The sequence below is a fragment of the Theropithecus gelada genome, chromosome 7a, assembly GCF_003255815.1.
Source record: "Theropithecus gelada isolate Dixy chromosome 7a, Tgel_1.0, whole genome shotgun sequence".
NCBI lineage: Eukaryota > Metazoa > Chordata > Mammalia > Primates > Cercopithecidae > Theropithecus > Theropithecus gelada.
Genome location: NC_037674.1, coordinates 20,767,403 through 20,791,154, shown reverse-complemented (window position 1 = coordinate 20,791,154; position 23,752 = coordinate 20,767,403). Strand labels below are relative to the sequence as shown.

Genomic DNA, 23,752 nt, shown 5'->3' with positions numbered 1-23,752 from the left:
CACTCCCCAAAGCAAACCCCTAGGGTACAGTATCTAAAGCTCTGGCTACATGTTGCCAAGGTGTCCTCCAAAAAAGTTGAACTAAGTTGCGGTGCTCCTAGCAATACATGGTTTGTACCTATTTCCCTATGGCTTTGTCAATGGTAGGTTTCATATTGTTAATTTATTTTTGATAACTGAATGGATGTGCAGTGTGGCCTCCAAATAGTTTGAATGGATATTCATTTAATTTCTATTATTGCGTAGAGGATCCACCTGCCTACTACAAAAGTTGCTCCTGTGGGCCAGGCGTGGCGGGTGACATCTGTAATCCCAGCACTTTGGGAGGCAGAGATGGGCAGAGACTGCTTGAGGCCAGGAGTTCAAGACCAGCTTGGGCAACATAGTGATACCTCATCTCTACTATAAATTTTTAAAAATTATCTGGGTGTGGTGGCACCCACCTGTAGTCCCAGCTACCCAGGAGGCTGAGGCAGGAGCATTGCCTGAGCCCAGGAGTTTGAAACTGCAGTGAACTAGGATCTCACCACTGCACTCAAGCCTGGGAGACAGAGTGAGATAGTGTCTCAAAAAAATGGAGGGAAGGAAGGGACGGAGGGGAAGGAGGGGAAGGAAAGGAAGGAAGGGAAGGAAGGGAAGGAAGGGAAGGATGGGAAGGAAGAGAAGGATGGGAAGGAAGGGAAGGAGGGGAAGGATGGGAAGGAAGAGAAGGATGGGAAGGAAGGGAAGGAGGGGAAGGAAGGGAAGGAAGGGAAGGATGGGAAGGAGGGGAAGGAAGGGAAGGAAAAGAAGGAGGGGAAGGAAGGGAAGGAGGGGAAGGAAGGGAAGGAGGGGAAGAAAGAGAAGGAGGGGAAGGAAGGGAAGGATGGGAAGGAAGGGAAGGATGGGAAGGAAGGGAAGGAGGGGAAGAAAGAGAAGGAGGGGAAGGAAGGGAAGGATGGGAAGGAGGGGAAGGAAGGGAAGGAGGGGAAGGAAGAGAAGGAGGGGAAGGAAGGGAAGGATGGGAAGGAAGGGAAGGAGGGGAAGAAAGAGAAGGAGGGGAAGGAAGGGAAGGAGGGGAAAGAAGGGAAGGAGGGGAAGGAAGGGAAGGAGGGGAAGGAAGAGAAGGAGGGGAAGGAGGGGAAGGAAGGGAAGGAGGGGAAGGAAGGGAAGGAGGGGAAGGAAGAGAAGGAGGGGAAGGAAGGGAAGGATGGGAAGGAGGGGAAGGAAGGGAAGGAGGGGAAGGAAGAGAAGGAGGGGAAGGAAGGGAAGGATGAGAAGGAAGGGAAGGAAGGAAGGTGGGTCTCTCTGGAATGTGGTCCCTACTAGATGGTAGGTGGGTGGATCAATGTGCAAGCCTTCACCTCAGGGATGCCTCCCTGAAGCCCAGGCAGGCCTCTTGCCTATGATTCCACAGTCCTGTGACCCTTTCCTTCAGTCACCTTCTCATAGCTGTCATTTTATGTGCATTTGGGAAACTGATTAGTCTATTTCTTCCCCCACAAGACTGTAACCCCATGAGGACCTATTGTTTTGCTCACCATTGGATCACATATCACCTGGTGTGTGCCTGGCAGACAGTAGGCACTCATTTAAATATTTGTTGAAGTGTTACAGCTCTTTTAGAGTTTGTCTAGCAGGCTTTCTGGTTTTTGCTGGAAAGCCCCCCTCCCCCAAGAAAAGTAATTTAAAAAATGAAACGAAATAAATAAATACATACATACATATTTGTTGAATAAATGAATACTTAAAAATCTCATGAGTAAGTATGCCAGAGCTCAACTGTGGTATATATCTTTGCAAAAGGATTTGTCACTGGGTTTAATCAGAAACGTTTAAGGAACCCGTACCACGTGCCGTGTTCTCTGAAGCATGGGGTAGAGGGGCAGTATACAAAAGTGAGAAGACAAGGTCTCTGCCCTTAAAAACACAGGCTGGTGGTGAGAGCCACGCATCTGCTGTGGCTGCTGTGGGGTCTTGCCCTGTTCTCCCTGTAAAGGAGGCTTCGGGGCAAGTGAAGCTGTTTACCCATGGTCATGGCAGGATGCAGCCATCTGGGACATCCTAGCCCCCAAGATCAGAACAAGTGTGGCCAGCCTAAGCCATAGTCTCCCACAGTCAGATGGCCAGTGATTTAGAACTAGACAAGTAGGAAGTTTGGGCACTGGGAAGGATCTCGGAGATGCGCTAACACTTAGCTTCATCCTAGACCCCCAGGCACAAATCCCAGCTCTGCTGATTACAGGGCCCTGGCAGCCAGGCAAAGCACCCGCCTCTCAGCATTCACTGAAAAAGCCTCAAGGGCTGTGGGAGGATTCAAAGGTGCCTGGCACACGGTAAGCACTGACACACATTAGCTGGTGAGTGATTTCCCCAAGGTCCTGCAGATCGAGAGGAAAACTCCCATCTCCTGACCTCGCAGCCGTCAAAGCCATCCTCATAAAGCTTTTGGTGTAAGTATTCCCATCAAGAGGAAGATGTTTCGTTTTTTATGCAAAGCAGCTTCAACTGAAACTGACCTCACCATGGGCGTCTGAGTTTGTTTTTGGAGAGGAGGGAGGGAATGAGCCAACTCTCCAGGAACGGCGGGGACACACCCAGGTTACCCAATCCCTCAGGGCAGTGGAGCCAAGTGCCTCCCAGGTCCCTTTCTGGGCTGGAGGGCCCTGTGGGAATGCCTTCCTCAGTGCCAGTTCCTCCACAGCCCTGGGTCTGCAGGGGATAAACCCAGAGAGAACCTTCCCCAGGATCAGCACAGGGTGAGGTTATCACAGGCAGGCCTGGAGTGACCCTCGGGACCAGCAAGAAAAGTCACATAGGCCACACTGTCTCTCACCCCCCAGGACAGGGCAATGACTGTTCCCACTCATGCTTTGCCTCTGAAGCTGCCCTCACTGCTTTTCAGGGCTCCTGGTTCATACTAGTAATCCCGCCAGCCCTGGACGCATGCTGTCCCGCCTCGGCTTCCTTCTGGCTTTCCGCACAGTTCTTTCTCCAGATTGCCTCCCTTTCTGTCTCTACTCCCTCCATAAATTGGGGTGCCCAGTGCCCCTGTGATGGCCTCTCAGCCCTTTCTTTCCTCCAGTTGTGTACCTCTGGCTGGAACTGTCTGCTACTTCACCTCTTGGGGGACAGTCTGACCCACCCAGTAAACCTTTTCAAGCCAGGGCCTGGTGGGGTGAGAAGGAGGCTGTACCCTGCAAGTCCTGCAAGATCTAATCTCACCCCATCTGGTCCTGCTCTGTTTCCCACTGATCCAACTGTTCTTCCTTTAGGGATAGAGAGGGCTTCAACACAAATGCCTCCTGACACCATGGTTTGTAACATAAACTCTGTGCTTGGTTTTCTGAGCTTTGGCCTCCAAAGAAAAACCCTTTCTCAACATACTGCATACAACATGTGCAGACTGGTTTTCAGACCATGCTGTCAACGATGGCTTTTGAAGCCTCTACATTGAAACTTTTTTGTTCTAGGCCAGAGCTGCTCAGTCACCTGTGTATAATAACCTGAGGACATTATATGCTAAAACACAGATTTCTGGGCCTCATCCCCAGAGACAGATTGAGATTCAGTAGATGTGGGCTGTGGTCCCAGAATTTGCTTCCCTCTCAGGTAATGCTGATGCTGCCGGTCCACCAACTCCACCTGGAACAGGACTGTCCTCAAAACCTCAGCCCATACCCCAAAGTAAGGAATGCTCCCAGCTTAAAGGGGAGAAGAGGAATGAAGGAAAAGATGCAGGCAAGAAATATCTCACTTAAAACATTTCCAAATACTGACCAACTCCACAGGCTTACCCTTGCAAAGTAATGAGTTCTTTGCAAAGCAAGATTCTGAGAAGTAAGGAAATTTGCCCAGGTCACACAGCTTTTGACTGGCAGAGGCTGGATCCAGCTGCTAACCTGTCTGCTTTGTCCTGGCCCACTGAGTCATTGAATTCATGTGAGATTGATTGTCACTGGCAGAACCATCACTAGACTCTTCTGACATGGCTGGTGAGAACTGTCATCTCTGCTACCCACCCAGTGTTCACAAATGCACATGCAGCTATCTCTACACCTGATACATCCCACTGCTCCCCAGGTTAGGGTGCTGGGGTTAGTGTGTCTGAACAGTGGCCGGAGCAGCCTAGCTGGAAGAGGCATTCCCACCCTTGGGTCTTCCATGCCTGGCTTGATCCTTCTCTCCAGATAGCGTGACCAGGACTGATAGGTCCGGACTGTTCTAGAATATTACTGACTGTGTGAGAATTCTCAAGCACCAAATATTATAAGGAGTAGAAAGCTAAACCAAGGGTTTAGCACTTTCTCAAACTGCGGTCCCAAACAGGTGTGGTGGCTCACGCCTGTAATCCCAGCACTTTGGGAGGCTGAGGCTGGAGCGTAGATTGAGACCCAGAGTTCAAGACCTGGGCAACATAGTGACACCCCCGTCTCTACAAAATATTTTAAAACAATTAGCTGGGTATGGTGGTACGTGCCTGTAGTGCCAGCTACTCAGGAGGCTGAGGTGGGAGGATCACTTGAGCCCAGGAGTTCGAGGCTGCAGTGAGCTCTGATCAGGCCACTGCACTCCAGCCTGGCTGACAGAGCAAGGCCCTGTCTCTAAAAAAAAAAAAATTAAAGAATTTTTAAAAATAAATAAAAATGTGTGGTCCCCAGACCAGGAGCATCAGCTTCACCTGGGAACTTGTTCGAAACCCAAATACTTGGATTCCAGCCCCGACCACTGAAGCAACAACTTTGGAGTTAGGGCCCAGCAGCCCACATCTTAACATGCCTTCCAGGATTCTGACGCACAGCTAAGGTTTGAGGACTGCTGTTCTCTGGAGAGAGTTAGCCAGATCCCTAGTATGGCTGGGGAGGCTTTGATTTGGTGGCATGGAGGGTTCCTTGCTCTCTGGGTTAGCTCTGACAGTCACCCGTGGAGGAGGAGTTTGTGGAGCACGTGGTGATAATCTAGCTGTGAGGTCAGCTACACACTCCCACCTCCCTCGCCTCCCTCGCTTGCAGCCTTGCCCTGGAGAGGATTTATTGCCAGGATAGTCTTGTTGCTGTGGTAACTCTTGCATTCAGGCCAGGCCCTTCCTCGGTGGGGGATAAATTTACATCACTTAGACACTAGGTAAACTCGATGTCCTTCTCCATTCCCCAGAGCCCAGGAAGCCTATTTATTGTCACTGCAGTGGAAGGCCAAATCACTGCCCCAGCCCAACTGACCTTGGTGTCCTTTTCTTTTCTGTTCTCTTTCTTTTCTCTTCTCTTCTCTTCTCTTCTCTTCTCTTCTCTTCTCTTCTCTTCCCTTCTCTTCTCTTCTCTTCTCTTCTCTTCTCTTCTCTTCTCTCCTCTCTCTCTCTCTCTCTGCCCCCCCTTCCTTCCTTCCTTCCTTCCTTCCTTCCTTCCTTCCTTCCTTCCTTCCTTCCTTCCTTCCTTCCTTCCTTCCTTCCTTCAAGTTTTGCTCTTGTTGCCCAGGCTGGAGTGCAGTGGCACGATCTCGGCTCACTGCAGGCTCCGCCTCCCAGGTTCAAGCGATTCTACTGCCTCAGCCTCTGAGTAGCTGGGATTACAGGTGCATGCCACCACGCCCGGCTAATTTTTTGTATTTTTAATAGAGATGGGGGTTTCATCATATTGGCCAGGCTGATCTTGAACTCCTGACCTCAGGTGATCCACCCACCTCAGCCTCCCAAAGTGTTGGGATTACAGGTGTGAGCCACCATGCCCGGCCGGTATATTTCTTACAATGTTCACGAACTCCCAATTTTCTGTTTTAGGGAAAAAGTACATTGAATGTTATATATGGGGTCAGTGTGGAGGCAAAGTTAAATATTAAATTTGAATTCAATTAAACATAGACACAAACAATGATCACCAATTCCCAGAATAGGTTGTGTGAGTCTCTTGAGGTGTTCATCCAGCACTGTTTGGAGAAATCTCTATTTCAATCTGCTCCTATACGCTAGTTATTGAAAAACAATAGACGATAGCAAAACAAGTTCATCTTTTTGTGTTCCTTGAGCTCAGTCATTAAGGGCCCTCATGACTGGGCCTCATGCCAAACAACTAGTTACAAAAAGAACTAGGGTTCCAGACTGCGCTGAAGCTTCGTGAGACGTCTCCTCGTCTGTGCACCGACAAGTGGCCGACCCTGGAGCCCAGGCTGTTGCTTCCCAGTCTGGTGGTGAATCCTCCATAGTCTGGTGAGTGTAAATATCTTTTCCCTTCTTCCCTTCCCATTGCAATCTGCGTATTATATCAATCTGCTTAGTATCTGTCTATTATTATATCATTGACTTATTATATCTGCATTGCCATTTACATGAGATAAAGGTTGTTTACCCTTAAAGGTATTGTATGTATGTCTTTTCTTCTCCCTTCGCACGTTTCCCACACAGAACAGTCAGGTACTTTATATGGTATTAAAAAATTATGCTAGCCTCTGTTATTTCTGGACGTGACACAGCAAGTGGGGCAAATGTGTATGTGTGTGTGTGTGTGTGTGTGTGTGTGTGTAGGAGACATAATTCACATAAAATTCATCTTTTTAAAGCGTACATTTTGGTGGCTTTTAATTTTAAAAGTAAATGGTACCACAGGAGAACCTTCTAGAGTGATAGAAATGTTCCACAGCTAGTTTTGCATGACTATTCCATGGGGCCATACAATTATCAAAATTCTTCCTTAAACTGAACAACTGAGGCCTGTTCATTTTATTGTATCTAAACTACATCTCAATTTAAAATAGTAATTTTTAAATTATTAAATTAAAATGCTGTTTTAACTCAAATTTAATGTAATTAAACATTTTTAAATTAAATACTTTTTAAATAATAATTTTAAAAGCAAATGGCACTACTTTTTAAAAAATCTGGCACAATTAAAATGTGGGAAACATACAGTGGTTGACTCAATGAAATAGTCTCCAAATTAACAAGCAAACAATATTGTATTTTTAGTAGAGACGCGATTTCACCATGTTGGCCAGGCTGGTCTTGAACTCCTGACCTCAGGTGATCTGCCAGCCTCGGCCTCCCAAAGTGCTGGGATTACAGGCATGAGCCACCGCGCCCGGCCACTGGCCTTATTTTTTAAAATAGTATGCCCACCCTCCAAATAAGCAATAGCCTATTATACATGTAATATATGTAATAGAATGTCTTATTATATATTCACCAGGTGAATGAGCAAGTTGGTTTTAACATGTCTGCAAGAATTATAACATTTGGGATTTTCCTTCATTTTATTCTAATTTTCATCTTAAGCTAAGTAGTGTACAAACAGGCAAATGATATAGTAAAATATGACTAAGACAAAAACCAAAAACAGCCTTAGTTTCTACAGAGAAATGATGTAATTATCTGAGGCAATTTTCTAAGCATGGGAAAAAGACATTTTAAGGGCCAATCATACTAGAAAAACGAATTCCATTCCGAGAAAGAAAATAAACTTTTATCTGAGGAATGCTTTAGTTATCAGGCCCAGAGAGGCATTGAAATGTGACAGAGTGTGACAGCAGTCACATCCTTGAGCTAAGTGACTACTTCTTGAAGGCATTTGCTATGTGGGCTCTAGACTAATGCCAAGCAGCCATAAAATGCCATACACTGGACACCATCGTGCATACCCTGTAGTTCAATAATGTACAGTTAATCATTAATCAGTGTTATTTCTATCAACCAATGAGCACTCCTGTCAAACAACTTTGTCAGTCCACCTTTTGTTCCCTTTTGCCCTTAAAAACCTGCTTGCAGCAAACCCTAGCGGGAGCACTCTGCAAGACAACTGGGAAGTGTGTTCCGGGCTGCAGTTCTCAACCTCGGCCCCAATAAACTCTCTCTGTTAATTTCGCCTCAGTGTCCTTCTTTAGGTGGAAAATTTTTACGGCTATCTTAGGTGCATGCACTCAACTCCATTTCTTTATTCAAACCACAGACCATTACTTTTGAATGTGAGAATATATGTAATTACTAAAATATGCACATTTATTTATTTATTTTTTGAGACAATAGTCTCGCTTTGTCACCCAGGTTGGACTGCAGCAGTGCAATCTTGGCTCACTGCAACCTCCACCTCCTGGGTTCAAGCAATTCTTAGCGTCCCGAGCAGCTGGGATTACAGGTAAGCGCCAACACGCCCAGCTAGTTTTTTGTATTTTTAGTAGAGACGGGGTTTTCCTATGTTGGCCAGGCGCGTCTCAAATTCCTGGGCTCCAGTGATCCGCCCACTTGGGCCTCCCACAGTGCTGGGACTACTGATTGTGAGCCACTGTGCTGGGCCTTATTTCTAAGGAGATATGTATGTTTTTGTCATGTCTTTTCTGGTTGTGAGATCATCTATATGTGTTATGTGTGCAGGGGTTCTTATTTTAAGCTAGGTATCTATGTAGGTGAGAGTGAATATGGGATGCATTTATCTACAGCTGTGTGTGCACTCTCTCTAAAAGGTATGTAACTGGGGCATTGTGAACCAAAGGTGGGACAGGAGTCACCGGGTATGCATAGATTTCAAACAGAGCTGGGTATGCATGGATTTGTAACAGGCAATGCTCCCAGTCATGGAATGTAATCATAAACACATACAGCAGTTTTATAGTGATAATCTCCTTTTTTTCAGACAGGGTCTTGCTTTGTCACCCAGGTTGGAGTGCGGTGGTGCAATCTCGGCTCACTGCAACCTCCACCTCTTGGGTTCAAGCAATCCTCCCACTTCGGCATTGCGAATAGCACCACCGGCTAATTTTTGTACTTTTGGTAGAGACGGGGTTTCACATGTTGTCCAGGCTGGTCTCGAACTCATGAGCTCAAGCAATCTGCCTGTCTCAGCCTCCCAAGTTGCTGTTATTATAGGGATAATCTTTATTTTTTATTTTTTTATTTTTATTTTTTTAAGGAAGAAGGGAATACTTACTGAACAGCTAGTCCATGTTAAGCACCATTTTAGGAACTTTATAGCTATTATCTCCTGTAAGTAATCAGTACTACTAACCTAAACAGGTATGAACTGGCCCCGGTTATTTTTTTATTTTTATTTTTTTTGAGACAGAGTCTCACTTTGTTGCCCAGCTTAGAGTGCAGTGGCACAATCTCAGCTCACTGCAACCTCTGCCTCCCAGGTTCAAGCAGTTTTCCTGCCTCAGCCTCCTGAGTAGCTGGGATTACAGGCACGCGCCACCACACAGAGCTAATTTTTGTATTTTTAGTAGAGACGAGGTTTCACCAAGTTGGTCAGGCTGGTCTCAAACTCCTGATCTCAAGTGACCCAGCCTCAGCCTTCCAAAGTGCTGGGATTACAGGCGTGAGCCACCATGCCTGGCCTGAACTGGCCCAGGTTTTTTTTGTTGTTTTTTTTTTGAGATGGAGTCTCGCTCTGTCGCAGGCTGGAGTGCAGTGGCATGACCTCGGCTCACTGCAACCTCCACCTCCCAGTTTCAAGCAATTCCCCTGCGTCAGCCTCCTGAGTAGCTGGGACTACATGTGTGCGCCACCACGCGTGGCTAATTTTTTTTTGTTATTGTTATTTTAGTACAGACGGGGTTTCACCATGTTGGCCAGGATGGTCCCGATCTCCTGACCTCGTGATCTGCCCCCCTCGGCCTCCCAAAGTGCTGGGATTACAGGCATGAGCCACAGCGCCCAGCCCCACTGGCGCAGTTTTATAGTTGAGGAACCTGAGGCTTTTCCAAAACAACGTAGTAAGTGGCAGAGCAGCCTGATTTCTGAGCCTGTAATTTCTTTCTCTACCACGAAGTCTCAACTAAAATGTAAAATAATTTCTTCAAGAAAATGAAAAATGATAAGCTCTCACTCCAGTTTCTAGTGATATGGAATGTGATGTTAACTTTTTTGCTCGGAAAGCATCGTATTTGATTTGTATGTAGAAGAGAATTCCAGATGTTTGCTTAAAGCTCAACACCACAAAACTGAAAGGATTCTGGGCTTTGGTTTCATTGCAAACAGCAGGATTCCAAAGCCTAACTCATTTTCTTCTTTATCCACTCTTCCCCACTTTCCACTTTTTCCTCCTGCATTTCTTTTTTATTATTATTTATTTATCTGTTTTTGAGACGGAATCTCACTCTGTTGCCCAGGCTGGAGGGCAATGGTGTGATCTTGGCTCCTGCAACCTCCACCTCCCGGGTTCAAGCGATTCTCCTGTCTCAGCCTCCCGAGTAGCTGGGATTACAGGCGCGCACCACCAGGCCCGGCTAATTTTTGTATTTTTAGTAGAGACGGGGTTTCACCATATTGGTCAGGCTGGTCTCGAGCTCTCGACCTCAGGTGATCTGCCTGCCTCAGCCTCCCAAAGTGCTGGGATTACAGGCATGAGCCACCACACCCGGCTCTCCTGCATTTCTGTGTTGACTTTCTTAGGGATGATAATGGTATTCTTGTCAGCTAGAAAGTCGTTTATCTTAGGCAGTGAGTACATGCTTAAATTTTTAGGGACAAAAGCCTTATATCTGTAACTTCTTTTTTTTTTTTTTTTTTTTTTGAGACAGGATCTTACTTGCGTTGCCCAGGCTGGAGTGCAGTAGCGCAAGATCAAGGCTCACTGCAGCCTTGACCTCCCAGGCTCAGGTGATCCTCCCACCTCAGCCTCCCAAATAGCTGGGACCACAGGTGTGCGCCACCACCTCTGGCTCATTTTTGCATTTTTAGGGGAGATGGGGTTTCACCATGTTGCCCACACTGGTCTCAGACTCCTGGACTCAAGCCATCTGCCCGGCTTAGCCTCCCAAAGTGTTGGGATTATAGGCATGAGCCACTGCACCTGGCCTCAACGAGTTCCTTTTTGAAAAGCATACATATACAGGGAGATACAGCAAATGTGGCAAACTGTTAATTGATAAGAAGTATGAGTATCCATCTTTCAACTTCTCTGCATATTTGAAAAATTTCAAAATAAAATATTTGAGGGAAATGCTAAGAACACAACAAAACCCAAATCTTTTGAAATTTAAGCATCAACATTGCTTTTGACCTCTCTCCCTCCCAAACCTGCAGAAGAGTACCTCCTATTGCCATGTTCGTGCCACCACATTTCAATCAGGTTTGTGTTTTAAAGTTGAAAGCCACAGTCATCCTTCGAAAAACACTCTATACTTTGCTCTCTTAGTTGACCAACTATCACTAGGCTGTAAATTTTTATTTGTGCGAATGATATTACATTAGACTTTAGAAGCTTAAGCAAATAAAAATGTGCTTCCCAATTGCTGCGTGTAATTCCTTGAGATCAACTGTCAGAGACTTTCATCTGAGATGACTTGAGGTGATAAGGAAGCAACAGAAGTTGGCAGCAGTCTTGCTTTAATCCTCTCAGAGTTGCCAAGTTCCTGGCAAGACCTAGTTATTTTTTTATCGCTGTGAAGGTAACACTGGAGCCCCAAAAATGATACCCCAAATGAAGGCCGCAGAAGAAAAGTTTCTCTGCCCTCCTGTCTGTTGCCCCTGATTCTCCCCCAGGTGAGCCATAGAAACCAGAATTCCTCTTCTCCAAGGCGGGTCATAGAAGCCAGAATCCGTTTTCCTGAAAGCCAGCCATAAAACCTAAATACATTGCTCTTAAATCTCCCCCACCTTTCTATGTAACAGCTGGCCATAAAGAAATTAAGACACTCATTCCAGAGGGATCCTACCCCCACACCTGGCAGGGGGTAATGCTGCAGACAGACCTTGGTGAGCTTCCCCATGAAGTCTATTCTAATAGCATTAGGACTGTACCCTTTTTGTCCATATTTCTACATGTCCAATCATATTTCTACATTGACTTTTCATTGAACATAAGCATAAAAATGAATAGTTTTCCCTATTATCTTTGGGTCTTCATTCCAAAGGCTACCATGTCAAGTAAAACTGTAAGTTTGTTATGCTTTTTCTTGTTAACCTGTCTTTTGTTATAGGGGTGTCAGCCATGATCTAATGGAGAGGAAAGGGATCACTCCTTTCCTCAAGTGATCAGGCGGGTGGATCACTTGAGGTCAGGAGTTCAAGACCAGCCTGGCCAACATGGCAAAACCCTGCCTCCACTAAAAATACAAAAATTAGCCAGGTGTAGTGGTGGTGCATGCCTGTAATCCCAGCTACTGGGGAGGCTGAGGCATGAGAATTGCTTGAGCCCAAGAGGTAGAGGTTGTGAGATGGTGCCACTGCACTCCAGCCTGTCTAGTTAGGGTGACACAGCAAGACCCTGTCTCAAGAAAAAAAAAAAAAAAAGAAAAAAGAAAAAAAGTTAATGAACTTAGGTACCTACTTAGGAGAACCGAAAATACATGGCCACACAAAAATTTGTATATGGCTGTTCATAGCAGCATTATTCATAATAGCCAAAAAGTAGAAACCACCCAAATGTTCATCAGCTTACCAATGGATAAGCAAAAATGGCATATCCTTACATTGGAACAGTACTGTCAGAAAAAGTAATGCAACACTGAATATAGACATGGTACAACATGGATGACTCTTGAAAACACTATACCAAGTTAAAGGAGCCAAACCCAAAGGTCACAGATTACATGATTCCATTTACATGAGATGTCCAGAATGGGCAAATCCATGGAGACGGTTTATTAGTATTTCCCTGGGGCTGGGAGCAGAGGGATTGGGACTAGGGAAATGACTGCTAATGGTACAGAGCTCTTTCTGGGGTGAGGAAAATGTTCTAGAATTAGATGGAGATGGTTGCACAACTTTGTGAATATGCTAAAAACCACTGAATTGTGCAATTTAAATGGGTGAATACTATGGCATGTGAATTATATCTCCATTTTTAAAAGAAGTTAATGAAAAGTAACTTTCTTATTTCATTTTTAAGGACAGTCAGGGGAGCCCAGGGGCATGTTGGATATGAGTGTATCTCTAGCCTTCAAGTTACCATTGGCCAGAGGGAAGAGTGGCCCCAAACTCTGAAGGGTGCTGGCAAGGTTCCCCATCTTCCCCTCCCCAGCCCCCACAGGAACATCACAGTATGACTTGGCATCTTTAGGGCAGATCTCAGTATGCCTTGCATTCCAGCCCACCTCCAGAATCCCAGCACTTCCTCCAAGATCAATCTTCCTATGAGTCTCCAACCTCATCCCCACTTCATTTTCCTCATTGTACTTACCATCTTTTATTCATATCCCACCAAATTTTGGCTTTGTTAGCTATACTGCAAACAGTAGGTGCTCAATAAACTACTAGTGAATGAATGAACTTAGGAAAAAAAAAACTTATGCAGAAATCTGTACTGGATGTTATTTAAAAGATGAAATTTAATGGTTCAAATGTATTTTTCTCCCATAAAAATATTTTCTCTTCCATTTAAATATATATCTAATCTTTGAGAAATCTTGCACAAATGGCATTTTATGACAGACGATCTAATTTACAAAGCTTTATAAATTTTAAGAAAAACATTCATAGATCATAAACAAAAATTTCAATATGCAACATTCAAATTTACAAGAAAATAAGCACAAACTTTTCGACAATGCAGTTATTGCTGTGCTCCTTTAATTCCTTATCTGGAGCCCAAAAAATGTAGACAAACCCTAAAAATGCAGCAGAAGCACTTCCGCACACTGGTGTCCAGGATCTAGTTTGTGCGGAAATGTTTCCACTAGATTTATAGAGTACTCTTTGGAAGAAAGAGGCGAGGGCTGGTCATTTGGTCGCCCTTCGGACCTTTTGCAGCTCTTCAATGGGCTTCCATTGTTGGTTGATTGTTATAAGCTGAAGGGAAAAAAGGGAAAAAAAATTGTGTTAAAAATTTGACTTTCATTTGCCTGTCCGTCTTTGGGATTTGTCCACACTCTCCTTTAGAAGAAGCATCACCATTATGTTTGTACCTACCTCTTTCCATCTCTAAAACATGCACAAAATAATAACGTGAGCTTTTTTCTATCAGCCCACCTTTTTAAAAAGCCCTTGGGTTCCTAAGTGTTATGCAATCAGAGGGAAAGATCAAACATATGTGCCCTACTTTCACTTAGCAGTATCCAGATTTTTTAAAGACAGAGTCTTGCTGTGTTGCCCAGGCTGGAGTGGAGTGGCACAACTGCAACTCACTGCAGCCTCTGCCTCCCAGGTTCGAGCAATTCTCGCGCCTCAGCCTCTCCAGGAGCTGGGTTTACAGGTGCGCGCCACTACGCCCAGCTAATTTTCATATTTTCAGTAAACATGGGGTTTCACCATGTTGGCCAAGCTGGTCTTGAACTCCTGACTTCAAGTGATCCACCCGCCTGGGCCTCCCAAAGTGTTGGCACTACAGGTGTGAGACACCGTGCCTGGCCAGTATGCAGATTTTTAAGTTTGCCATGTATTATGTGAGCCGTAAGTTCCAAAAGTGTATGTGCTCCTCATAAGCGGATGGACAATGCTCCTGGCCTAGAGGAGGCTCTTAAAATTTCCTCATTTTAATTACTCGATGAAGGCACAATTGATCTAAGTTACACAATAAGGGTAAGGTACTAAATCTATTTTGCTGACAAAGGTGCTAAGGTTTGGGCAAAATGGAAATCATTTGTTTTTAATTTAACAGTACCTTTTGCGGTATAGTAGGGTCCACAGTTTCCCAAGGTTCTGGATTTCTTTTTCGATCAAGGCTAAAATTAATAGAAAGCCAATTAAACATTAAAATATGTGGGTTTAAACCAACACTGATACTGGGTCTATAAACGTGCTAGGGACAAAACCAATCTCATACTTAGGCATTTGTCTACTAATGATGATAGGAACCATCAGTAGTAACTAAAATTGATGGAAAATTCTCTAAGGGAGTTTGAAGGTGTGGCTCAAATATTAAGCATCAATTCCTCTAAAGGGTAGGAGGTACCCTGTATTCTCTTGATGGGGCTACATTGCGAAAAGATCCCACAAACCGAATAACCATGAGAGTGAAACTGCCAAGCCAAGGACATGCAATAATGTTCTTATCTCAGTTTGTGGGAGGGGCATGTTGAACTCTGCAGGTGGTGAACTCCAGGGCTGTAGGCCCTTCTGCCGGCGGTTAGAGGACTGCCCTCTCCAGCCCTGCACCAGCCTCCATCAGTTTCAAGTTTATCTTTTCCTCATATTCCAGGATACATGTTTTTGTTTTTTACTTTCTTCTACCCAAAGTTGAGATTAGGTTCATCCTAGACAACTGAATCTATCAATTCTACCACATTAGTAAAAATCTAATAAGCTAAATTTTAAAATTTTAATTAAAATGATTGCTTTATTGTATATATATATCTCCCAAAACCACTAAAGAACTTTAAATGTCAAAACTTAAAAAAAAAAAAAAAAAAGCAGCTTTACTTCACTGCCGGAGAGTGGAGGAGGGCCAATGGGTAAAAGAATAAACACAAGAAATAAACTAATTTGATTAATATCATGAGTTTTTAAATATTTTGTCTTTTTTCTTTTTTAAATTTTTTTCTAATTTTCATTTTCTGACCCATTGGTAGACAATATTATGAGTTTTCCGATAAAAGATGTTTTTTAACCCTGACTCCCAGTTCACAATTTAGCATTCTTATGCATGGGAAAAAAATAGGAAACTTCTATCGTACATTTCATAAACTAAAGGTCAATCAAACACTGCCAAAAACGTTTTTATAAATTGAGACCTACTTACATCACATCGGTTTTCCAAAGAGAATATACAGCAAAAGACGAGGCTCCACCCGCCGCCACACTCACGAACAGCACCAAGGGAATGAGCTAACAGATAACAGGTGGAGGGGACACATTCGGACATTTCAATATGAAACGTTTGAAACAGCAAAACAGCTATATTTATCTTAAATACTTTCTTCAAAATCTGTGCCATCTTTTCATCTTTAAAAATTAAAACTTCAGTCAAGATTTTCAATTGTTTTAAAAACTTACTTCCTTCCTTTTCATCAGGAGTTGGAAAAAGCTCATGATGACTTCAGCGACGAATTGCCAAATCTAGAAATTAACAATCCAAAGTACGGATCACCTGGTGGGCGCCAAACCGTCCACCGCGCTCCGCAAGCCAACCGCGGGCCGGCGCGTCCGCGTCTCCGCAGATGGGAGACTCACCTGGACGTGGGGCGGTGCGCACGGACGATGGTAACGCCCGGAACCCAACGGGCCGGCGGCCTCCCCACCTTATATATAGCAACCACAACCGCCCCGGGTGGGCCGGGCCAGCGCGCTCTGGTCACGCGCGTGGGGCGGGGAGCGCGCGGGAGCTGACTCGCTTTCCCCGTTGGGCACGCGGCTCCCGGGCGCCCCCTGCAGGACATTGTGCGGCTGATGTGAAGCGGCCGAACGCGGGCGCTGGCGCCCCCTGCCGCTCGCCGCGGTCTTCCTTACCTGCCGACCCCGGTAGCTCTTGGCCACCCCTGGCGCTTGTGAGGAGTTTGAAGGTTTGGGGAGTAGGAGGTGGAACCCCTAAGAGGGGAGCGCTGATAGCCAAGACCTGAGGGAAAACCAACCCTTCTAAAAGGGGATCCGGGCCTGGCGCGGTGGCTCAGGACTGTAATCCCAACACTTTGGGAGGCTGAGGCAGGAGGATCACTCGAGTCCAGCCTGGCCAACATGACGAAACCTCTTCTCTACTTAAAAAAAAAAAAAAAAAAGAATTAGTGGGCGTGCTGGTGCGTGCCTGTAGTCCCAGCTACTAAGGAGGGTGAGGCAGGAGAATCGCTTGAGTCTAGGCCTTTGAGGTTGCAGTGAGCCAAGATTGCACCACTGTATTCCAGCCTGGGCAACAGAGCCAGACCCTGTATTAAATAAAATACAATAAAACAAAATATTTAAATAAGCAAATAAACAAACAATAAAAGGGGGTCCGGAAAAATGAGCCGCAGACCCGAGGGTCCCAGGAGAGGCTCCCCGGTGCAGGCAGGTAAATTAGAATTAATCCAATCACATTAAAAGCTCCAAAAATGTGGTGCTCTGCACATATGGAGATCTTTAAAATTAAATTGTAAAGTTTATTTCAGAATAACTCCCAGGGAGTCCTGACTTTTTCCGCCAAACAACAACAACAACAACAAAAACAAAATAAAACAAAAACCCTAGGTTGAAGGAAAACAAACAAAAGAATCAGCTGGGGAGGTTGTCAGGAGAAGCTCTTTCTGCAAACGACCCTGCCAGCTGGCTTCCTCCTTGGGTTCCCTCCTAACTCTCCCCTAAGCCAGCAGCCTCACCTTGCAGTTTGTCGTGTGGGCTGCAATGGTAACAATTTCACAGAACCAGGGGCTGTGTGTGTGCCAGACATTGAGCCAGATTCCCCTCGGCATTTTTGCAAGGTAGGTGCAAAGTCTTATTAAGACTCAGAGAGGCTCTGGTCACGTCACTGGTAAGTGGCGGCGATGCCATCAGAACGCAGGTCTGTCTGGTGCCCAACACCTTGGTTCTGTCTGCACCCCTCTCGTAAATACTGCAATAAGTAAAGGACCGGTTATTTTAAAACAAATAGTTTGAAGTTCAAGCTGTAAGTTAAAGTTAAAAGGCAACATCTTAACGTTCCCTGAAATTGGCTAGACCCTGCTCTGTTTCAACCCCATTTTCGTTCTCAATCTGGGTTTTGCAGTCAAATGGACCTGAGTTCAGAGCCTGTCCCTGCTATACTTATTAATAGCTGACTTTAAGTAAATTACTTAACCTTCATGAGTTTCAGTTTATATATCTGCAAAATGGGGGCAAACCTAGCGGGGGAGAGAGTTGGAAAAAATGTTAGAATATATGTAAAGCATTCTGCCCTGCTTGTAGTAGGCACTCAACAAAGTTACTATATGCAAAGATTTGGTTTTTTGTTTGTTTGTTTTGTTTTTTTGAGCCAGAATCTCACTCTGTCACCCTGGCTGGAGTGCAGTGGTGTAGTCTCGGCTCACTGCAACCTCTGCTTCCTGGGCTCAAGTGATTCTCATGCCTCAGTCTCGTGGGCGTCTGGGAATACAGGCATGTGCCACCACGCCTGGCTAATTTTTGTATTTTTAGTAGAGACAGGTTTTGCCATGTTGGCCAGGCTAGTTTTGAATTCCCCTCAATCCGCCCCCCTCAGCCTCCTAAAGTGCTGGGATTACAGGTGTGAACCACCACGCCCGGCCTCAAAGATTTGTTTTATGTAAGGCTGATCATAAATGTAGTTTCCCACTCACTTACTCCTGCAAGGGTTCTTACTGTTTAACCCCAGAGCTGTAAATAGAGACATTTGCTGATTGGATGGATCTATGTTATATACTTCAAAGAAAATTCAACATTAATTCTCCTTGGTTTGTATTACCTAGAATCAGAGAAGCCTTTTAATGCAAGACTTCTAAGGCTACTTCTGTCAGAAGGTTCTACAAAAAAAGTCTCATGTTATTAACAAAGAGAAGTTTTTCTAGGATGGAAGGATGGAGGGAGAGAGAAAGAGAAACAGGAGGAAGAGAGAGAAGAAAGAAATCTTACAGTAGTATTTCATGACCCCAAAATTGAAATTAGAATGAGTAGCCATTGCCTATTAATGACCTTAACCACAGAACTGTGCTTGGCCAGTATCATTTCTTTTCAAAATGTAATGCAGTTTTTTGGTAGTCTAGGCATTATTCTGAGGATGGAGGCATAGCAGAATTAAAAAGAGTAGTAAGACAAAAATCACTTACTTCAAGGTGCGTGCAATTTGGTGCCCATAGATAACTCTAAAGCAAGGCATGATCTGTTGCCAAGACAGGTGATTAGTTCTAACTAAGGGGGTCTGAGAAAACTTACCAAAGGTGGGGTATTTATCTGAATATACAAAAAGACAAATCAACTGTAAAAAGACATTTTGGGGGCAAGTGGGAAACTTAAATAGGATCCAGACATTAGATGATATTAAAGGGATATTGTTAAGTTTCTTAGGTGTGATAATGGTATTGCAGTTTTATATATATATATCTCGGCTCACTGCAACCTCTGCCTCCCACGTTCAAGCGATTCTCCTGCCTCAGCCTCCCGAGTAGCTGAGACTACAGGTGCACGCCACCACACCCAGCTAATTTTTGTATTTTTAGTAGAGACGGGGTTTCACTGTGTTGGCCAGGATGGCCTTGATCTCTTGACCTCGTGATCAGCCTGCCTCGGGCTCCCAAAATGCTGGGATTACAGGTGTAAGCCACTGCGCCTGGCTGGCGGTTATATTTTTTAAATGGCCTCTCCCTTTTTTAGAGTTTACATGTGGAAATATTTAAGGGAGAAATATTATGTTGTCTGGACTTTACTTTAAAATACTTCCACTAGGCCAGGTGCGGTGGCTCATGCCTGTAATCTCAACACTTTGGGAGGCCGAGGTGGGTGGATCACCTAAGGTCAGGAGTTCAAGACCAGCCTGGCCAACAACTCTACTAAAAATACAAAAAATTAGCTGGGTGTGGGTGGGAGCCTGTAATTGCATAATCCCAGCTACTCGGGAGGCTGAGGAAGGAGAACCACTTAAACCTGGGAGGTGGAGGTTGCAGTAGGTCAAGATCACGCCATTGCACTCCAGCCTGGGCAACAAGAGCAAAACTCCATCTCAAAACAAAAACAAAAACACTTCAACTAAAAAACAAATTATAAATATTTTACAAAATAATTATTTAATGTAGGTGATAGGTATGTGTGGGTTTGTTATACTCTTTATGTATGTTTGGAAATGTTTAAAATAAAACATTTTTAAAATTCACAAATTGTAGGTAGTTACAGATATAATTTGTCCATATAACCTTTAAGATCTGCTTATTCCTATTTGCAGCAATAAAAATTAAACCCAGAAAGCGACACTTTTCTTCCTTTTCATAATGCCTGGGTATATCAAGCTTTTGAGAGATCAAAGTCAATATGTAGTTTCCCTGATTCAAGAATTATAACACTGTGCTTTGGGTGACTCATTTATATTTTACTGTTAAAAATATTAAGGCAAATGCAGCAATTTTGAATTATTTACTCAATAAATTCTGTTGGCCAGGTGCCGTGGCTCAGGCCTGCAACCCCAGCACTTTGGGAAGCAGAGGTGGGAGGATCACTCAAGGCCAGGAATTTGAGACCAGACTGGATAACATAACATAGCCAGACTCTACATTTTTTTTTTTGAGACAGAGTTTCACTCTTACTGCCCAGGATGGTGTGCAATGGTGCAATCTCAGCCCACGGCAACCTCCGCCTCCCAGGTTCAAGCAATTCTCTTGCCTCAGCCTCCTGAGTAGCTGGGATCACAGGCACGCGCCACTATGCCTGGCTAATTTTTTGTATTTTTAGTAGAGACAGGGTTTTAGCATGTTGGCCAGGCTGGTTTCTAACTCCTGACCTCAGGTGATCCACCTATCTCGGCCTCCCAAAGTGCTGGGATTACAGGCGTGAACTACTGTGCCCAGTCTACAAAAAATTTTAATAATTAGCTGGGTATGGTGGTGTAGGCCTTTAGTCCTAGCTAGTTGGGAGGCTGAGGCGAGAGGATTGCTTGAGCACAGGAGCTTAAGGTTACAGTGAGCCATGGTTGTGCTACTGCACTCCAGCCTGCAGTGAGACAGAGTTTCACTCTTACTGCCCAGGCCGGAGGGCAATGGTTTGATCTTGGCTCACTGCAACCTTCACTTCCCGGGTTCAAGCCATTCTCCTGCCTCAGCCTCTCAAGTAGCTGGGATTAACAAGCATGTGTCACCACATCGGCTTTTTTTTTTGTTTTGTATTTTTAGTAAAGATGGGGTTTCACTATGCTGGCCAGGCTGGTCTCAAACTCCTGACCTCAAGTGATCCGCTCGCCTTGGCCTCCCAAAGTGCTGGGATTACAGACGTGAGCCACCATGCCCAGCCCAAAACCCTGTTTCTTAAACAAACAACAACAAAAAACTGTCGCCAAAACAAATACAGTTGACCCTTGAACAACTTGGGGGTTAGGGGAACTTACACACCCCTGCTCTCCACACAGAAATCTGCATATAACTTTTGACTCCCCCAATATTTAACTACTCATAACCCAGTATTGACCAGAAGCCTTACTGATAACCTAAACAGTTGACTAACACATATTTTGCTTTTTATATAAAGGTCTTACAATAAAGCAAGCCAGAGAAAATAACAATGTTATGAAGAGAATCATAAGGAAAAGAAAATATCGTTCTTTTTTTTTTTTGAGACGGAGTCTTGCTCTGTCGCCTGGGCTGGAGTGCAGTGGCAAGATCCCAGCGTGAGTAGCTGGGACTACAGGCGCACACCACCATGGTGGCTAATTTCTTTATGTTTTAGTAGAGACAGGGTTTCACCATGTTGGCCAGGATAGTATAGTTCTTTTTTTTGAGACGGAGTCTTGCTCTGTCACCCAGGCTAGAGTGCAGTGGGACAATGTCAGCTCACTACAACCTCCGCCTCCTAAATTCAAGTGATTCTCCTGCCTCAGCTTCCCGAGTAGCTGGGATTACAGGCATGAGCCACCGTGCCTGGCTGAGAAAATATATTTCTATTCATTTAGCAAAAGTGGGTCATCAGAAAGGTCTCTATCTCTTCAAATTGAGTAGGCTGAGAAGGAGGAAGAAGAGGAGGGATTGGTTTGCTACTTCAGTGTGGCAGAGGTGGAAGAAAATTCACATACAAGTGGACCCACGCAAATCCCAGCACTTTGGGAGGCCGACAGGCGGATCACCTGAGGTCAGGAGTTCGAAACCAGGCTGACCAACATGTTGAAACCCTGTCTCTACTAAAAATATAAAAATTAGCCAGGTGTGGTGGCGGGTGCCTGTAATCCCAGTTACTTGGGAGGCTGAGGCAGGAGAATCGTTTGAACCCGGGAGGCGGAGGTTGCAGTGAGCCGAGATCATGCCACTGCACTCCAGCCTGGGTGACAAAGTGAGACTCCGTCTAATAAGTAATTAATAATAAGTGGACCCAAGGAGTTTAAACCGGTGTTGTTCAAGGGTCAACTGTATGTGACTCAAGAACCTTCAGATTTTCTGCCATTTTGCCTGAGGTTGTGAAGTCAAGACCCTAGAAGTTTGTCATTCAGTTCTTTAGCAATAAGAACACTTCCCACTCCAAAATGTAATGGAATTCATAGCCTCACCACTAGCAACTGGAGAATAGACATGAAATTAGGGTCCTCCCTGCCCCCAAACCCTGTGTACTGGCCAGGGTGCCCAGAAGGCACCACCAGGCCAGTACTGCCTAAGTGACCAGGATGAGAAACAGGCACTCCCCAGCCCTTCAGACCCTGGCAGCCCCCAAAGAAGTCCACTCAGGACACTCACCAGCATCACCTTCTGTGGCTGCCCCAGAGCCCATAATCCCTTGGGGGGTCTTCCCCACCCACCCCCAGTTACCAGCAACTTGTAGAGCCTTTCTCTAGCTACTACCACGTAGGCTTGCAGGGGCAGGGAGACATGGCTGCTTGGTTCCTACCCCAGGAATTTAGATTTTTTTTTTTTTTTTAAGTCTCGTTCTGTTGCCCCGGCTGGAGTGCAGTGGTGCGATCTTGGCTTCCTGCAACCTGTGTCTACCGGGTTCAAGCAATCCTCTTGCCTCAGCCTCCCAAGTAGCTGGGATTACAGGCGTGAACCATTACCCCTGGCTAATTTTTGTAGAGATAGGGCTTCACCATGTTAGCCAGAGTGGTCTCGAACTCCTGACCAGCCTGAGTCAGGTAAGGTGATCCGCCCGCCTCAGCCTTCCAAAGTGCTGGGATTACAGGCGTGAGCCACCATGCCCGGCCAGGAATTTAGATTTTAATCAGCCCAGCTCGGGCTTTTATGAGAAAAAGAGAATATTTCATTATTAAATATTTTTTGTTGAAATTCTCCCTGTTCCTGATGGTGGATGTGCTCATCCTGACACCTCATCCTTCAGTGGCTGCCTTATGACCAGGTGTATAACACTGGATTTGCTGAATTTTGGGGGTTCCAGGGACGTTCTATATTGTTTAAGGTTGGTCAGCCTTAAGCAATAATGTGGCCCAGAAAGCAGTTTGAGTTCAGTTTATAGGGAAAACTGTTTACACTTCCCAGTATACCAGAAGAAGGGTGTTAGAAGCTGGTGTTTTAATTTTCTCGCAGATCAAGAATATAGCTTTTGGAAGTTGCCCAGAGCCATTCTAAAATCAGATTGGAACAGGATCAAAGAAATTCTTGATCTCATTATGTCATCTACTGAGCATTTCAGTGAGAAGAGACACATAGTCTTTGTGCTCAGGAAGCTTCCAATGTTCTGCTGAGAAGTTACAGAGTCCTCCCTCTATATCTGCAGGGAATTGGTTCCAGGACCCCGCTCAGACACCAAAATCCAAGAATACTCAAGTCCCTGATAAAAGATGGTGTAGTATATGCAGGTTGCCTACACACGTCCTCCTGGTTATACTTTAAAAAACATCTCTAAATTACTTATAACACCTAATATAATATAAATGCTATGCAAGCAATTGTTACACTGTTTTTTATTTCTGATTTTTTAAATTTGTATTTATTTGAGACAGAATCTTGCTTGGTCACCCAGGCCAGAGTGCAGTGGTGTGATTTTGGCTTACTGCAAACCTCCGCCTCCTGGGTTCAAGCAATTCTCCCACCTGAGCCCAGAGTAGCTGGGATTACAGGCGCACCCCACCATGCCCCAGCTAATTTTTTGTATTTTTAGTAGAGATAGGATTTCACCATGGTGACCAGGTTGGTCTTGAACCCTTGACCTCAGGTGATCTGCCCGCCTCGGCCTTCCAAAGTGCTGGGATTATAGGTGTGAGCCACCACACCTGGCCTATTTTTTTTTATTGTTGTATTGTTTTTGTTTTTTCAAGTATTTTCAACCCACACAGTTGGTTGAATCTGCCCATGTGGAACCCACAGATGTGGAGCGTTAACT

The 23,752-nt window shown here is 44.9% G+C and overlaps 1 protein-coding gene and 1 non-coding gene across 2 annotated transcripts; one reads left to right on the top strand and one right to left on the bottom strand.

Annotated features, from left to right (window-relative positions):
• Positions 1 to 1,585: 1,585 nt before the first annotated feature.
• On the top strand, positions 1,586 to 1,647 carry LOC112628090. The gene has a single exon (XR_003120271.1). It is a non-coding gene; the product is annotated as a U7 small nuclear RNA (small nuclear RNA).
• Positions 1,648 to 13,190: 11,543 nt separating this feature from the next.
• C7AH15orf48 (chromosome 7a C15orf48 homolog) lies at positions 13,191 to 16,165 on the bottom strand. Its single transcript, XM_025390186.1, has 5 exons — positions 16,007 to 16,165; positions 15,830 to 15,892; positions 15,576 to 15,661; positions 14,499 to 14,559; positions 13,191 to 13,687 (listed from the first exon to the last, which is right to left on the bottom strand). Exons 2-5 carry the CDS (start codon positions 15,863 to 15,865, stop codon positions 13,619 to 13,621), a joined length of 252 nt encoding a protein of 83 aa, XP_025245971.1. The 5' UTR covers positions 15,866 to 15,892; positions 16,007 to 16,165; the 3' UTR covers positions 13,191 to 13,618.
• Between the last annotated feature and the right edge of the window lie 7,587 nt (positions 16,166 to 23,752).